The sequence below is a fragment of the Sciurus vulgaris genome (assembly GCF_902686455.1).
Source record: "Sciurus vulgaris genome assembly, chromosome: 6".
In the NCBI taxonomy this organism is placed as follows: domain Eukaryota; kingdom Metazoa; phylum Chordata; class Mammalia; order Rodentia; family Sciuridae; genus Sciurus; species Sciurus vulgaris.
Genome location: NC_136466.1, coordinates 171897037 through 171914490, shown reverse-complemented (window position 1 = coordinate 171914490; position 17454 = coordinate 171897037). Strand labels below are relative to the sequence as shown.

At 56.7% G+C, this 17454-nt stretch overlaps 1 protein-coding gene across 1 annotated transcript in view; it reads right to left on the bottom strand.

Moving 5' to 3' along the window:
- LPCAT1 (lysophosphatidylcholine acyltransferase 1) overlaps positions 1 to 376 on the bottom strand; it is a 44002-nt gene extending 43626 nt beyond the window's left edge. Inside the window, exon 1 of the mRNA XM_079143499.1 lies at positions 127 to 376. Within this exon, the coding sequence (XP_078999625.1) occupies positions 127 to 261 (135 nt within the window). The 5' untranslated portion in view covers positions 262 to 376. The remainder of the gene's footprint in view (positions 1 to 126) is intronic.
- Positions 377 to 17454: the final 17078 nt, after the last annotated feature.

Here is a 17454-nt window from a genome sequence, read left to right as displayed (position 1 = left end):
GGGGCCACCGGACGAGGGTCGGCGAGGGAGGGGCCGCGTCCCTGGACCCTCCCCAGCCCCACCGGCGGCCGCGCCTCCCGGGCCCGCATCCCGCCGGGTCCCCGGCGTGCGTCGCGGGACACCCACCTGGGCCTTCTGCAGGGCGCTCAGCCGCAGCTCGTGCACGAAGGGGTTGCGCCCCGGGGGCGCCAGTCGTCGCGCGTCGCCCGCCGCTACGCCGGAGGCGGGGGCGGCCCGCGGCCCGCGTCCCCGCAGCCTCATGGCCGCCCGCCCGCCCGCCGCTAGGGAACCGGGCGCGGAGCTGGGCGCCGAGCTGGCGGAGAGCGGCAGCAGCGGCGGAGGACGCGCGGCGGGCTGAGGATGCGCGGCGGGCGGGCGGCGCAGGCGCGGGAGGGGCGGCGGTGTGACGTGGGCGGCGGGCGGCCCGGGCGGGGCGGCGGGCCCGCCTCCGCCTCCGCCTCCCTGCGCGGCGGCCCAGCGCCCAGGCCTGCCCGCGGCTGCGCCGGCTCGGGCGGCGGCCAGCGCGGCCGCGGAAGTGGCGGGCACGCGCGCTCCCGGGGCGCTGGGTGCGGAGCCCGGGATCAGAGGGAGCACGGCCTCGGGGCGGTTGGCTGGTGGAGGGGCCCCTGGGCCCTGCCGCCCAGCTCCGCGACCTTCTGAGCAGCCTTCTTTCCTCCTGGGTCCTCGCCCACCCGGCCGCGCCCCTACCCCGGAGGCACGGTCCAAGGCGGCAGCTCCAAGCGGGCCCAGTGGTTGCAGAAGGTCCTGGGAGGCGAGAGTTTTTCTTGGACTCCTGGAATTCCTGCAGTTACCTCCGAGGGTACGGGGGGTGGGGGGGGGGGAGGCATTTGGGGATCCCTAATTTGTGACTCATTATTAACTAGAGCGAAAGCGAAATAGCTTTGTGGTCAAAATCTATAAATTTGAAAAATCCATTGCACATTGTTTACCAGAACATCAGCTGAATTTCTCTGTGCCCCTGTCGGTGCCACTGCACACAGCAAGCTGTGGGTGAAGAGGGGCTCAGACACCCTCTCTTCCTAGCCCACTGCCCCCAACATACACTGACACCAGAAAGCAGGAGGAACGAACCAGAGCTCTCCTGTACTCCAAGGTCTGGAAGCTTCTGGGGACATCAGTGCTCTGAGGATCCCCAGCCATGTCTTTCCTAGGCAGCTGTTCAGGGGGTGGCCTGAGCCCTCTGCTAACTGGCTAATACGCTGGCTGAACAAAGCAGACCTGTGGCCAGGCAGTGGGCCCTTCTGAGGCCCTTCTGTTTCCAGGCCTGGATGGGGAGAGAGAAACAGAACTGCAGGTGAGGGTCTATGGCACCCTACAGTGTTCAGAGGGGAAGGGTACCTGCTGGTCCAACCACTTCAAAACCTCACTCTTGACCTCAGCAAGTGACCTCACCTTGGGCTCTCCATCTGTGAAAAGAAACCCATGCAGCTGTGCCCTCCCTGTGCACCAAGAGAGGCAGGGGAGCCCTTGGGGCCTGGGATGAACCTTGTTGCTGATGGGGTCTGTTTCAGTTGTGCTGTGGCCTGGCCGTCAGCATCCCATTGACCTCTGGGCTTTCAGTGGCCACTTGCTCCACTCTCTGGCAACAAGATCCCAGTACCTAAGGAGCAGCTTCTCATCCAAATGTGAGAGTCAGGAAAGCGCCAGGGCACAAAAGCCTCTCACCCTGGCAGGGCTGCCCACCCCCCACCTGCCCAGACAAAACAGTCTGGCTCAAAGTCCCCCAGGAGGAGAGGCCTAAGGGCATCCCAGTTCTGGGGTTACTGCTGTCTCAGAACTGGGTCTTGGCAAACAGAAAAGCTGGTGCCAATGTCAGGGTCCTTCTAGTTGCAGAGGCTGGATGGCATTGAATTGGCCTGGCCACGTGCACACAGAGAGATGACCGTTGGCGGCGGGGCGGGATCTGAGTAGCCTGGAGAGCTGTCTGTGTGTCAGGCTGGGTTGCAAGCCCACAGAGATGCTGGAGTGCTCAGCCCAGGACCTGCGGATGTCAACTTACTGGAAGTAGGGTCTTTGCTGTTGATGAAATCCATGGGCCCTATCCAGTATGACTGGGGAAATCTGGATAGGGACACATTCCCAGGATGAAAGCCAAGCTGAGACTGGAGTTGTGCTGCCACGAGCTGATCAGTCACTGGAGACTAGAGATCTGGAGAACCGCTGCCTGGAGACTTCAGAGGAGGCCCCGAGGTCCCCTGGTCTGGACTTTTGGCCTTAGAACTGTGAGCCTGCGAAGCTGCTGCTTCTTCCCAGCTTGTGGGCATCTGTTGGGAGCCCCGTAGTCTCCAAGAGTGCCTGTGAGTGGCACTGCCCTGCCCTGCAGGCTAAGCTGGCTTAGCAGGCCAGGTGGTGTCCTCTGGCAGTGTCCTCGGGCCACATGCAGAGAAGCCCCATCTCCTGGGAAAGGCCTTCAGTGCCTGCCCCATTAGCCTTCGTTGGAGCCACCATGGGAAGTGAGACTGGGGTGGACCGCATGGACCCTTGGGTCAGGAGGATCCTTTTGGAGGAGGCTGAAGAAGGCGATTTGTGCCAGTCAGGTGTGACAAGACTCATGGACAGGAAGCGAGTGTCTGAGGAAGATGTGTGTCACACAGATCCCCAGGGACGGGCCTGCCACGGGTGACATGGGCAAGTCCTCTGTTTTAGTCTGCTTGTGTTGCTGTAGCAAAATACCCGAGACTGGGTGGTGGGTAAGGAACAGAAGTGTGTTCCCCCAGTTCTGGAGCCTGGGAAGTCCAAGACCAAAGCAAGAATGGGTCTGGTGGGTGGCTGATGCCTGCTTCCAAGATGGCCCCGGAGCACCATGTCTTCACATGGCCGAGCGAGGACAGGGCCTCACCTCACAGCCTTTTGACAGCAGCTGCAAGTTCTTTCCTGTCCTTTCCCTACTTCAAGCTCAGGCCGCTCTTAGTTCCTCCTCTCACGGTGGGAGTGACTTCAGGCTGCTCTTATTTCTTGCTGGACATTTCCTGCTCCGCCAACTCTGCCTGGATTCCACAGATGTTTTTTCCCTTCCGTTCAGTCTTTACTCTGTTCCCCGTAGGGTTTCTTCTTTGCCCCAGGTGTTGCGTGGTTGCATATTATGTCCAGATACTTGGAGGTGTTCCAGACACATTTCTGCTGTCGACGTCAATGCATTCCTTTGTGGTCTCAGCACAGTGTCTCCTGAGCTCAGTCCTCCTGTGGCCTCTAGCTACACATCAGTTACAAGTGTGTGCTCTGTCTGGGTGGAGGGTCTGTGATGCCATCCAGATCAGCTGGTCAACTTTTCTTGAAGCTTCTGTATCTTCATCACTTCTGGTGCCTGTTCTGTTAGCAACAGGCCAACTGTGACCAGAGCCCTGTTAGTGTCTGCCTCGTGGGTTCTCAGGCTGTGTTCTTGGGTGTGCATGAATTTAGAGCTGCTGCGTTTTCTCGGTGAGCCCACTGTTATCCTGATGCCGCTCGGACCTTGGTGGCATGTCCCATCCTGAAATCTGCGGCTTCTGACACTGGCATGGTCACCTTAGCTGCCTGAGTTTAGAGTCTCTGTGGCATGATTCCTGTCCTTGGGCGTCACATCTTTCTATGGCCATATCTTCAGGAGGGTTTCCAGTAGCCAGCGTGGGGACACGCCTTGCTTCCCTTCCTCTGGAGTGCGCTGACAGGAGGGGATGGGCCCCGAGGGCCTCCCACGGTCCCACATGTGGGCTTCGGCCTTCCCTCCTGCTTGCTCGCCTGTCTTTCCTGGCCGTCGCAGGTGGCTCTCTCCGTGTGGCTTTCTTGTGGACCCACTTGATCTGTTGTCACTGTCTCTGCGTTTGGCCTGTCGGCTGTCCTCCCTTTAGAGTAGTTAGCGTCTGCTTCAGGGCTCCACGAGTGTGTGTCTGGAGCTGTCGGCTTGTCTCACCGCTTCCCGCGGAGCCGAAGCCCCTCACCATGAGCACTGTCACAGCCCCTCTGCGCCGGTCGGCTTTCCTTTCTGTTCCTTGCTTCCTGGGGTGGAGCCCGCCAATGCCAGGTGAGTGCTCTACTGCTGAGCCCCAGCCCCAGCTCGTTTTAAGTTTCATTTTGAGACAGGGTCTCACTAAATTGCCCAGACAGACCTCGAATTTATAATCCTCCTGCCTCAGCCTCCCAAGTCACTGGGATTCCTGTGCCTGGTTGTGCTATTGTTTCCGTGTATTTTAGCTTTGCATATGCTGCAGACTCCTCAAAACAATGTTACTGTTTTTGCTTTGAGCAGTCACTTTTCCCCAGAGTAGAAACATCCGTCTGGGAAGGCTTTTGCATTTTTGCTGTATAGTTGCCATTTCCAGAATGTCCTTTGCTCTGTTTAGAGCTGAGTTTTCTTCTGGTGCTGTTTTCCTTCCTCCCAGAGAAGTCTCACTGACACTCTTGAAGTGTGGCTCCTCTCTTGGACGTGTATTCTGGCGGTTTCCGTTTTGCCTTCGTGTTTGTAGCACTTTTCCTGATGCACATAGAATTCTAAAACAAGTTTGTATTCTGCTTGTGTTTTGTTTGCTTCAGTGGATCTTTCACATTCCTGCCAATAGTTGGTATGTTTAGACTTTTTAATTTTAGACAATCTAGTATGCGTGTAGAGGTATTTGATCATGACCTAAATTTGCAAACCCAAATGAGTACTGCTGGAGAGCATTTTATCATATTCCCATTCACCATCCATAAATCTTCAAGGATCTGTCCAAGTGTTTCTCTTATTAAAATGTTTATTCATTCTGGGCATTGGTGCACGCCTGTAATCCCAGTGGCTAGGGAGGCTGAGGCAGGAGGATTCCAAGTTCAAAGGCAGCCTCAGCAATTTAGCAAGACCCTGTCTCAAAATGAAAAATAAAAGGCCAGGGATGTGGCTTGGTGGTTAAGCACCCCTGGGTTCAATCCCTGGTACCAAGAAAGTTTTAATCATTTATTTGTTCATATTAGTGGATCTGGAAATATTTTATATATTCTGAATATAGTTCTTGTTTAATGTATATGATCTGCAAATACTTTTTGCCATCTGATGTCTGTCTTCTTGCTGTCGTAACAGGGTTTTTCTTTCTCTTCTCTTCACCTTTCCTCCCTCCCTTCCTCTTTCTCTTTTTGAGAAAGGGTCTCTTTGTTGCACAGGCTGATCCTGAACTCTTGGGCTCAGGCGACCCTCCTGCCTCAGCCTTTGGAGCTGTGGGGACCTCAGGCTAACATCAACATGATCAGCTAGGATATTTTCAGAGAGGAGCGGTTCTTCATCTTTGCGAAGTTCAGTTCATCCTTTTTAAAGGCGTGTGCTTTGATGCCACAGCCAGGCTGCTTTGCCTCACCCAGGGCCACAGTGTTTCCCCGTTTCTTCATGTGTCTGCATTTCATGCTGCACATCTGCCTCCGCAGCCCACTGTGAGGCTACAGGCAGGAGCTTTGGTTTTTGCCCGTGGACATGCAGTGGTCCCCTCTGCTTGTCATGAGATTGTCTTCCTGCACTGAGCCGTCTTTGTCTGCTCTGCACGCTCCTGTTCCGACAGCAGCGCGGTCCCCATTGCTGTGAATTCTGTGCCTTGCGGTTGCTAGTTCTACGTGTTTGGAGATCAGACGTGTTGGTCATCAAGCTTGGTTTTCCTTTTGAAAGTCATTCCGGGTGATTCTAGGTGTTTGCCATTCGCACATGAATCGTGGCGCTGGTTTAGCGGTTTCCTCGTGAGAAGCTTGCCATTTTGGTTGGGATTATGTTTACTCCATGCAGAAATTTTGGAGCATCTTAACAATACTGAGTCTTTCCTTTCATTCCCATGCGTATCTCCCAATCCACCTGTGATTTCTTTCTGTCCTCTCAACGAGGTTTTGAAGCTTTAGTATACAAATCCTGCACCTCCTTCACCAGATTATCACTAATATGTAATATCTTGGTCTAATGTAAATGCTAGTTTTAAATTTTCGACTGTGATTGTTTATTGCTAGACAGAGAAACACAACTTGCTTTGGTGTTCTCTGTGCTTTGAAGCCTTGCTGGGCAGCCACTTGCAGGCTCTAGCGTCCTCTCCTGGGTTCTGAATGCTGGACAGCACTGGGTGAGTGTTCTGCTTCCTCTCCAGCAGGAAGCCTTTCCTCCCCCTAGTGCCTAGCGTCCTGTGGCCGGCGTGGCCAGGCCGAGCCCCATGCCCTCCCACTCGGCACAAGCGGCCTTTCTGCCCAATGTCTCCCTGCACATGCCCGAGAACCTGCACTTGTGCCCTCGTGAGGGACAGTGCGGCTCCTTCCTTCTCCTAAGGTGAAACCTGGTGGCCACTTCTCCTTCCTCTTTGAACTTCCTGGATGGTCTATGTGGAATTGGGACTGTTTCTTTCAAAGATCTTTGTAACACCTTTCAGCCAAGTCATGTGGGCGTGCAGTGTCCTTTGTGGAAACACTTAACTTAAAATTCAAACTGTTTGATAGACAGTTTCCTGATCATGTTTCCTCTGGAGTGAGGTCTGCCATTTGTGTCTTTCTAGGAATTAGTCCCTCTCGGGTAAGTGTCCAGCGTACTGGTGGTTGGCATAGACGTGTTCTGGATTCCCACTGTCAACGATGTGAGCTGATGTCTCATCCCTGACTGCTACGGTGGTCTCAGAGACGTGCCTGGTTCTGTGGATGTCCACCAGCCTCCTCTTCTAGGATCTTAACCTCTTCCTTTCTTCTGACCTCCTTGGGCTTAATTTGCTCTCTGTCATCTGGATTCCTAAGCTGAGTGCTATGGTCACTTACTCGAGGACGCTCTTCCTTTTGTAACGTAGGCATTTAGTGCTACACACTTCCCTGCACTCACAAACTGGGACGGGTGGTATCACTATTTTTATTTAGTTCACTGTGAATTCTGGTTTTTGTTTTGACTTACTTGTTGACCCATAGCTGATTTAGAACCATCTTTTCTTTTTGTTTCTCTGTATTTGGGGGTTTTCCAGAGTCCCCTCTTGACTGCTGGCTTGGTTCCATGGTGGTGAGAGGGCCGACTGTGTACGACTCAGATCTTCCAGGTGATGGAGACAGACTGGGTTTGTGTCCAGCACGTGGTCTGCCTTGGTGAATGTTTTGGTGGACTTGTTCAGAATGCGTGTCGCCCTCCTTGGGCCTGGTGTCCTGTGAGTGTCCTTGAGTACAAGCTTGGGCTAGCCTCTGGGCTGGCGGCCTACAGGCCTGTCTCCTGCTTCTGGGCGCTCAGTCCAGTGTTCCTGGGCTCAGGCACACTGTGTTGCCCTCTGCTCCCTGCCTATGGCCATCTCTCTCAGGCCAGTGTCCTCTGATTGCTCTCTCCTTTCTCTGTGAGGACACCAGTCACTGGATCTAAGGCCTCTATAAATGCAGCATGGTCTGACAGAGCCTTGTCTTGATTACATCTGCACAAACTGCTTTCCAACTGAGATCGCCTGCCCAGGGACCAGGGGCTGGGACTGGCACAGATCTTTTTAGAGGGTGCAGTTCAGCCCACCATCAAGTGTTGGATGCCTTAGGCAGATAGATGAAGAGAAGCTAAAGGCCAGCACAGTCCCCATTGGCCCCACGCGGCCCTTTGCTGCCCCATGCCGTGCGGTCGAGGCCAGTTCTGGGCTCCCTCCCTCCCAGGCTGGGCTGTCCGGAAGAAGCTGTCTGACTGTTGGAGGGAGAAGCTGAGCCTCGTGCCCACTTCCAGAGAGCAGCCAAGCAAGCTGCGCTGACACACCCGTGCCGACTTCCTGACCACAGCCTCTGCGCCTGGCGTTCCCCTCACGCCTGCCCCTTTCTGTGGGTCTGCAGTGTCCTGGTCACCTGAGCTTGGCAGTCTCTCCGTGGAAATGTTCTGTGCAACTCTGGCCATAAAATGCCCAAATGGCCAGTTTGCTGCAGACTCTGTCTTCTCCCAGGCTGAAGGTGTCGGGGCTCTGGGGGGACGACCCCAGGGCCTGCTGTCCCTGGTGGATTTGGTGCACCACCTGGAGCAGTGTCCCTGACACTTTGCAGAGGGCAGTTCCTGGCTGGGGGCCTGGGCTGCGTCCCTCATCCCCCCAGGGCCCACCACAGTTGAGAGAAACCCCTGCCTCCCCAGGGACAGAAGGAGCATGGTTTCCCAAGGGAAAGGAAATGCACGGCATGGCAGGAGCTCACTCCACTGAATGCAGATGTGCTTTGGGAAAAAGAGAGAAAGAAGATGTGATGCATTTGGGGCTTCACCATGTCAAAATGTCAGGTTTCCACGTTGTTAACCAGTTGGGGATGATCACACGGGGGAACGACACCCAACGGGCTTTGTCCAGTAGGCAGCAGGTCATTTTCTGTCCACCCCACTTGGTTTTGAGGCGCACAATCGCATCAGGAAACTCAGAGGAACTGCCGTCTGTGTGCCAAGGAACTCACATCAGCCCTGGCTCCTTGATAGGTGGAAGCCATCAAGGATACTTGATAGGTAGGTGGAACCTGAGCAGCTCCGTGCTCCCCAGTGGCCCTGGGTGCAGTCTGTTCTGTCTGTCCACAGGCACAGGTGCATGCGCTGGCAGCTCGGGGCGGACTGCCTTCTCGCCGAGTGCCCCGTGCAGGGGCTGATGTGCTCAGGGAGCTGTTTCAGTTTGCCTTGGTCTGCTAGGGCCAGCGTCGCAGAGGAGCTCAAGTGTCCAGGTGCTGCAGGACGGGTGCCTGGGGGCCAATCCTGGTCCACAGCAGGCCTCCTGGCTCTGCCTGCTCATGGTCCCACGAGCAGGGCGGCTCCCTGGGCCTTCTTTGAGGATGTGGGTGGCACCCTTGAGGACTCTGTCAATCACCCCACAGCAGGCCTGAAGCATGGACCCTCAGAATCTGCACGGCCCTCGCCCTCTGGCACTGGCTCTGGTGCAGAGGCAGGTCTCGGGCCTGGAAGGAGTGTGGGGCCCCTGGAGGAGGACTCTGGGCAGCTGGTGAGACAGGTGGACTCACAGGTAAGCTGCCTGGTCTCTGGGAACTGGCCAGGCCTGGGAGAGGTGGTGCCCAGAGGGGCAGGAAGTCCCCAAACATCACAGTGCAGCCCCAGTGCCCAGTAGGACCTGTGCCCCAGGCCCCATTGCCCAGCACCCTCCTGACCACTGAGGGCTCAGCTTCCTGGCTGGTCTCTTCTTTTGACCAGAGGCTTTTCACCCCTGTTGCCATGGGGTCCTCTGGATCTCAGTGGGACGGGCCTCCTACAAGCTGCCAGCAGCAAGGTCAGAGACCTGGCTGGCCCTCTGCCCCTCCCCTCCAATGCTCCCATGGCTGTGGGGCCCCGCAGGCAGGAGAGCTTGGCCTCAGCGCTCTGTCCCTCTGGCCCCGCCACTTTCTTTGGGTGTCAGATTGACGAGCCAGGCCCTGCTGCTCTCAGCCCTGCGGAGCCAGCTTTGGACACCCTAGGTTGAGTTCCACTTCCTTGGGGCTCCTGGTGCGTGTGAGCAGGAGAATTTCCTAGGTGGGAAACTGAGGCAGGGCATGCTGCGGCCAAGGCCACTCCAGCACCAGTGAAGGACTCCGGCTGTCACCTCCACCAGGAGCTGACCTTTCTGCTTACGCATGAGGATGCCCTAGTGGTCACTGCCTTGTGGCCACACACCAGCTCGTCCAGCTTCGCAAGCCCAAGCGTGGACATTTGTCATGGAACAGGCACCCGACATGAGACCTCTTCTTATATTTTGTTGGGAGGTTTTGATCTCATTTAATACTCTGGTAAGTACCAGCCACCTGCAAGGTGCCAAGGTAAAGTCAGTGGCGTGGAGCGTCACCACTGGGCGCTAGAGAAGTGACCCTCGTCAGCGGACACAGCTGAGGCAGGCTCCTGGGGTCTTCATGCCCACAGGTGGGAAGGCAGAGCTGGGGGCTTCTCCCTCACACTTCTGATTTGCACAAGTGTTTGCATGTATCTTTGCCACCAAAAATGTCAGAAATGCAAAAATCATGAAACAAGTACTTTCAGGGATCCCCTGTGGCAACTGCAGGTGGCTTGAGGCCTCAGCCACCCCAGCACACAGGGAGGGGGCTGGCAGGACGCCCTGCCCGGGGTCCTGGTCTTGAACACAGGGCACCTCCCTTTCCGAGTCCCGGCACCTGTTGCTGAATGAGGAAGGAGAGTTTCCTGTTTTCATATATATATATATTTAAGTAAACTAAAAACATATGTATTTTAGTTGTAGATGGGCACGATACCTTATTTTATTTATTTTTACGTGGTGCAGAGGACTGAACCCAGTGCCTCACGTGTGCTAGGCAAGCGCTCCACCACTGAACCCAGCCCAGCCTAGAGTTTCCTGTTTTAAACGAACACTTTCTTGTATTATCTAAAAATCAGATGTGGTTGAGTATAGTGTTCCCTGTCATAGGGAATTCAACGTGGAAGACATTTCTCAAAGTTTAGAGTCAGAACTGTCTTGGTGGGAGGCAAGTGAACTTCTGAAGGAGGAAGTTCCGGCAAGGAAGGGCCAGTGGTGAGGCCATGCAAGCCTGCTGCTCTCTCCTGACACCATCCTCACCCTCTTCCTGTGATACAACAGACACATTTTAGTGGAGTAATGCTACCCAGAATGGACTGCATTTCCCAGTCTGTGTGTCATCTGAGTGTCATATAACCAAGTTCTGGTGGTGAATGAGATATGAGCACAAGTTTTCTGGACCTTCTAGGAAATGCCTTTAAAGGGAGAATGTCTTCTTCCTAGCTGGAAGGAAGATGTGATAGTTAGAGCTGTAACATCCATCTTGGGCCACGAGACATGTTTAGGAACGAAAGCTCTCATGCCAGAGGAACAATCACAGAGGTGTCTGGGTCCTGGCCGCAGGTAGGGCCCTCTCAGCCCTGGAACAGTTGCCTCTGGCCTTTCTGAGTGAGGGAGAAGTGCAATTCTATCCTGTTTAGGTTGTTATTGTTTCAGAATTTCCTGCTACTTGCAAGTGAACTTAATCTGAATGAATATTTAGGCCACGGGTGGGGGGGTGACAGGCTGGAAGAGCAAAGCCTGAGCCCATATGGTGCTGTCTTTGCATATTGAATGGATTTAGAAAATCCACCGGATCCCTCTGAGCACTGTTTGCAGCTTTCTGCAGCCCGGCGGTGACTTCTCATCCCACTGTCTGTGGGTCCCTGGCCCTTGCCCTCCCAATGGCTGTGTGGATCGTCACCCTCCCAGGGTTCTGCCCTCCTCTCTGCTCAGTGCCCGTGCCCCGCGACTGGTCCTGACCCGTGGAGCCTGCCGCTCTCACGGCCGTCCAGCAGAACTCCCTGGGCCGCACCGACACACCAAGGATCAGTAGCCAGTTCTTTAGCGGTCAGCTTCCGGTGCTGAACTACCAGGACACTTTGCTTGCCCAGCAGTCACTGAGGAAAGAAAGAAGGCAGACTCACTTGGCGAACCAGAGAATTTACTCCCCAGGACTGTTATGGAAGTCCGTGTTTTCATCGACGTCTGACTGACCCTTCTGACTGGGCCATCTCAGGCTGGGTGCAGGCTGGAGAGTGACGCTCCAGTGTGTGGGTGGGCCCTGGGCTCCAGGAAGACAGAAGTGACCACTAGGACGTTCAGGAGGTCCCTGGGACAGTCAAGAGGGGCTGGCGAGGGCACAGGGAAGCATGGGACGGGGCAAGAGCTCACCTCCTCCTGTGCACACACCTGCACGCACCTGCACACACCTTCATGCAAACTGCACCTACACACATGCTCCTCCCCATGCATACACCTGCACCTGCACACACCTGTGTGCACACCAGCATCTGCACACCCTCCTCCTGTGCACACACCTGCACCTCCACGCTCTCCTCACTGTGCACACACCTGCACACACACCTGTACCTGCACATGCACACACTTGCCCCTATAAATGTGCTCCTCATGTGCACATGCACACGTGTGCTACACACGCCTGTGCACACACCTGCACCTGCACATGACTGCACACACACTGGCACATGCACACCCTCCTGTGCACATGCACCTGCACTTCCACACCCTCCTCCTGTGCACACACACCTGCACACACCCCTGTCTTGTTCTTGCATGCTGTGCACTGACACCCAAGCTGTGGTGGCCCAGGGTCAGTTCTGCACAGGTCACTCATGCTTCAGCAAATTCAGGTCGGCTGAGTGGAAGCACTTGATCTGAGGACAGATGCTCAGGGTCCCCTGGTCTGGGCCCTCATGTTGAGGCACGGCACTTGTCCGAGCTGACCCTCATGCCCATTTCCCATGTGAGCTGATGAAGCCCAGAACTCTTCCTGGGCTGGAGGTTTCCTTCTGTGCCGATGGAGAGGGTCTCTCTGCTTAACGTCGGCAGGACACTGGAGTCCGCGTCTGGGAGGGACTTTCAGAGCAGGGGTTTTCAGCACACGGCGTGTGTAGCTGTCACTCCTCAGAACAACAGCATCATCAGAATCCAAGTGCGCAGTTCATGCCCTGCTGTTCTGCAAGGATATCTCCAGGAGTGCGCCTTGCTGACCCGAGGGCCAGCTCTGCCGTGTGCTCTTTAAGCAGGAGGTGAGATAGGCCTTTTCCCGGGATTGTGCAGACCTTGTGACAAGCAGACAGCTGTGATGTGACCTAGCTGGCCAGGAAGCAGGGGCTCTTTTATAAGGCTCCCAGTTTCTGCAGCCAGATTGCACCTAGCCACTGCAGAAGGTAGGTGGAGGGCTCCTGTACAAACTTGCATTTGGCAACGGGCTGGTGGTCCAAAAGGGCTGTGAGCACATTTCTACCCCACTGTGCGAGGCGTATGTGCTTGTCTCATGCAACTGAGTGTGTTTTGGGGTGAGGCTCAGCAAACAGGCACCCTGGGGAGAGCTTTCCAGGTTGACTGGATCTGTGAAATTCCTGTTCAGGATTGCCTGTTGGGGTGGATCCTTAGGACTAGGCTCTAGTCTGGATGAAGGGTCCCCCAGAGGCCCGGAGTGAAAGGCTTGGCCCCTGGGATAGTCACCGAGCGGAGGGGTGTCTTCGTGAGACGGGGTCTGGTGGGCTGTCCTCAGGTCTTGGGGTCCCTGACCCCTTCCTCTTTCCTTCGCGTCCCTGGCTGTGAATGAGGGGTTTTCTCTGCCATGTGCCCCCACCAGCACACACCACCCGACACAGGCCCAGAGCAGTGGGGCTGCCGGGTCACAGACTGAAGGCTTCCCAGCCGCCAGCCAGAGCGACCCTCTTCTTTCTGCAGGTCGAGCACCTCGGCGTTTGCTGCAGGAGCAGAGCACGGGCTGGCACGCTGCCTGCGGTGGCCAAGGCTCCCTCTGCTGTGCTGAAGACATGGAGCCACGACACCTTCCACAAAGTCCTTCCAGAAACGTCCTTCTTAGGATAGTGTTCTGCCTGGGACTCTGGAGCTCTCAGGAAACGCGGCCACAGGCGCCCTGTGTAGCCGCCTGTGCTCCGACTCCATCGTTTTCTCTGACTTCTGTTCCTTCGTTTTGTTTTCTGTACTCAGTGAGGAAGTTCCTAACAGACAATCCTGTAGAAGATGGAAGCTGGGGCCACAGTGTCACTGGATGGACCTGCAGACCCTGCGTCCTTGACCACTGGCTCCCAAAGCATCTCTTGGATCCACGCTTCTCTGGTGCCTTCTGATCTCAGTTCCCTCTGGAGCGTGAGAACATGGCTTTGGTTACTGCTGGCGAGCGCAGCGATTTGCTCTGGCAGAGCTCCCTTTCAGATCTTCTAAGCAAACTTGCTTTCTGTCCAGCAAATGTGCAAGGGACACCTGAGGTGCCAGCACTGCTTGGGGACTGGCCAGGAGCGAGGTTGAGCTGGCGCAGAGGGACGGAGGAGAAAGCAGAGGCGGGAACCAGGTGGCCGCTGGCAGGGGCGGGTGCCCCTCGTGGGAGGTGAGGTCCAAGGGCATTTGCAGGGAGAGAAAGGCTGCAGCAGCGGCTGCTCTCCTGGCTGGTGGCCGGTGTCCCTGCCATGAGGGGCCAGCATCTCAGCTGGCCACAGCATGAGTGAACAGCTTCTGGGACCAGGAGGCCATTGCTGGGCAGCCCAGGGGCTGGGGGCCGTGGCAGCTTCAAACAAGGGTCTGGGATCTCCGTTCCCTGCGCTCGGCATGCAGGAGGAGCAGTGCCCAGGGGTGCCAGAGCCAGGTGAAGTGAGTCCTGTCTTGGACAGCTAACCGTGCACTTGGCTTGGGGCGTTCACGCTTCCCCAGACCTGACGTCTGGCAGGGAGTCTCAGGTAGGCATGGGTAATTCATAGCACGTACATTTGAAGTGTCCTGTCCTTGACCATAAAGTCCACACCCTTTGTCAGAGTGGAAAGACACACACCCGCCTTGGTGGGCTTTGTCATGCTTACCTGCTGGCTCGTCATGGAGAGCTCCGGACACACCCCCACCTGGAGCGCCTGCCCCGGTGTCCCAGGGAGACGCAGCACTGAAGGGCGGGTGCCCTCTCCTCTCACAGACCCCAGGCCGACTCCCCTGAGCTCTGCCCATCCCTCCACAGGAGGCCTGAGCTGCTCCAGTCTGGGAGGGACCCTCTCCCTGGCGGTCCTGGGCTGCAGGACCTGCCTCCCCACAGTAGCCCTGGTACCCAGTTCCATCTGCCACATGGACTCTGCACCCTAGGAGAAGGACCCAGTGTGTGCTTCCTGCTGCCTGGGGGGCCGGGACCTGGCCGAGGGGCTCAGAGGCTGGGGCGGGGTATGAGGGGTATCAGAGGGATGAGGCCAGTGCTGCAGGAGAGCGGCTCGCAGAGGCGAAGCTGTGCCCGCTCTGAGGGTGAGCTGGCTCCAGGCAGGAGGATGCCTCCCGAGGCGTCAGGCTCACAACCTGTCTGCCCAGACCCACAGGCAGGCAGGCGGCAGGCCTCCGCCCTGCTGTGTGAGTGCAGTGGAGTCAGTGTGGGGGGCCCAGGCTGGCCCTGGGCAGAGTGGCAATGGAATGGCGGCTCTTCTGTCCAGCAGAAGGCGCAGCCTTGAGACCCTTGCTGCCGTCTCATCTGGAACAGAGACACCAGCTCACGGCCATGCGGCACTGGTGACGGTGCACCCCTGGTCTTGAAGAAGTGGCCAGGCCCCAGGGGTGTGGACCAGCATGCAAGAGGCTATGGTGGAGTGACCACCTTCTCTCAAGTTCTTAGCTCATTTGTTGATTGGCATCCTCTGAAAGGAGGAGCACCCAGGTCCTGCAGAGGAGTCCTGGGGGAATTTCTCCCCAAGGGTGGGCAGGCATCCACAGAGTTCAGAGGTCAGAGATCAGGGGCCGCGGAGGGAGTTCTGAACCAGAGAGCAGACTCGGAGAAAAGCTGGCAATGGTGGGGTTGCCTTAGTGGCCCAGGTCAGGACAGGGCTGGATGGGCCCAGCATGAGACTTGCAGTGTGGGGAGGCCAGCTTGTACCTGCCCACCTCAACTGCTCACCCTGGGTGGACGAGCGTGGCCACTGTAGCCCACAGCTGGCCAGGACACTTGGCTCCTCCCTGGCACTGGGAGTTTGTGTGTGGGGCAAGGGACACAGCTACCCTAAGGAGTCCCAGATGGGGTTGCAGAGTGTGCCTTGCCCCTGGCCCTCCTGCTTGTTCCCGGGACTCCTGATGGGCCAGATAGTCCACCCTGCAGCCTTACTTCCTTCTTACTTTCAAAGTCACAGAGAACCCCGCTCTGACCGGGCATGCCTCACTCCCACGCGAGGAACACCCAGCTCCCTCCAAGATGGCCCCCAGACACCCCCAAGGTCAGAACTGCCTGTCATATGTGTGAAGACACAGTTGGGATGGGCCAGGGCTGGTTCCTGCACCCAGAAGCCAGGTTCGAGTCACACAAAGGGCCCACGTCCTGGTGGCAAGAGCGTGAAAGGCAGGTTCATGCCTCGCTGATGCAGGCTCCTTCCAGGAGGAGGAGGTCCTGGGAGATGATCCTATCAGCACCAGAGGTTGCAGCTGAGGCAAGACAGGACTGGACTCTCACTGTCCTGCATCCAGAGCCTCTCACAGACATGACGGAACCCAGTGGCTTTTCAACTTTCCAACATGGTGGCCATGGACTGGTCCTTTCTGGGGTCTCTGTCCTGGTTGGTGAAATGGGATCGTGAGAACTGCATCATGGGGCCCTTGCAATCATCAAGGCACCTGCCCGACACCTGGTGGCAGGCGTCCTTCCCTCCCCACCCAGCTGCTGTCAGGAACGTGGCCGCTGTCCTGGTCCTCTGCCCAGCATCTCCTGTCTGGGCCCTCCTCTCTATAATGATGGCCACCCAGACCCTGTGGGCTCAGAACGAGCCTTGCTAGGACTTACCAGCTGGCCCCTCTTCCTGGTGGACTCCAGGCTGTGCACCCCATGCGAGGCTGGGGTCCTGCTGGAGTCTCACCAGTGGAGGGTGGGGTCTGGCACTGAGGGGTGCCATGCTGAGAGAGTCCGCCAGTATAGCTACAATTTAACATGCAGGGGTGTAGCTGTGTTTTATTTGATTTTTAAATTCAGTTTTTTCGATCTCATTTTCTATTTGAGAACAGAACTTCCACCCTGACCACCAGTCAGGACAGGCGTCTGGCTGGAGCTCAGGGTGGTGGCTGAGCCCTTTCAGGATGACGCTGAGGGAACTGGCAGCTCATGGTTGCCTCTGGGCGTCTGGTGGCGTCAGCACCTCTGTGACAGGCGGACTTTGCAGAGCTTGTAATGTCAGCAAAGGATTATTTCAGGATGGCACTTGGCACAGATGTGCTCAGCCAAATGCATTTTTGAAGAGTAGGATCTTATCCCAATTATTCTGTAGCGTTGTTAAAGGAGGCGAGAGAGCACGGGAGAGTTTAGCAAAGCCTCTGGTTCTGATACTTTCATTTGAAATCCAAACACAATCACTGGGTGGGCAGCAATCAGCGCGGCTGACGCCGTAGCTGCTCTGGGAAAATCAGCCTCATTCAGACAAGTCAGAGCTTATGAACGGCCACCCTACTTTCCCGCCGTGGCTGTGCTGATGTTGACCCAACACCACACACAGATCCCTCTGTCCCAGGCTGGACGCTGGCCAGGCGCCTTAGCCAATGCAGTCAGAGCCAGCTCAGCCCTGGAAGTGTCAGTGTGACAAAAACCCTCTGTTCCAGGCTGACCTGCTTCAACCAGGAAGCCCCCCCCTCCCAAGGGGCCTGCACCATGGACACACAGATGGGCCCCTGGGGAGGCAGCTCTGTAATCAGGTCAGCCACTGGGTGGAGCCGTGCTTCTACCTCTGCAGGGAAAGAGGTGCCCGTGGGCCTGGGGGAGGGAGCCCCTGGCAGCCCCTGTCCCTTGACCTTGCTGGCTGCCCACGAGGCCCTCTTCCTTCACTTCCTGAGGTGCATGGCACCTACTCCTGGTCACCACTAGGCCCAAGCCTTAGTCCTGCTGCGAGTGAGGCCCAGAGGTGACCTACACCTGGAACCTTGGGAGGGCTGCCTTTGTGGGGCAGGGCTGCTCAGTGCCTGGCCCTGGCTTTCTGTGGCTTCGAACCTGGGCTGTGGGGCTGGTTCCCATGAGGAAGGTCAGTGGGACCCCTGGAGTCATGAAGAGAGAAGC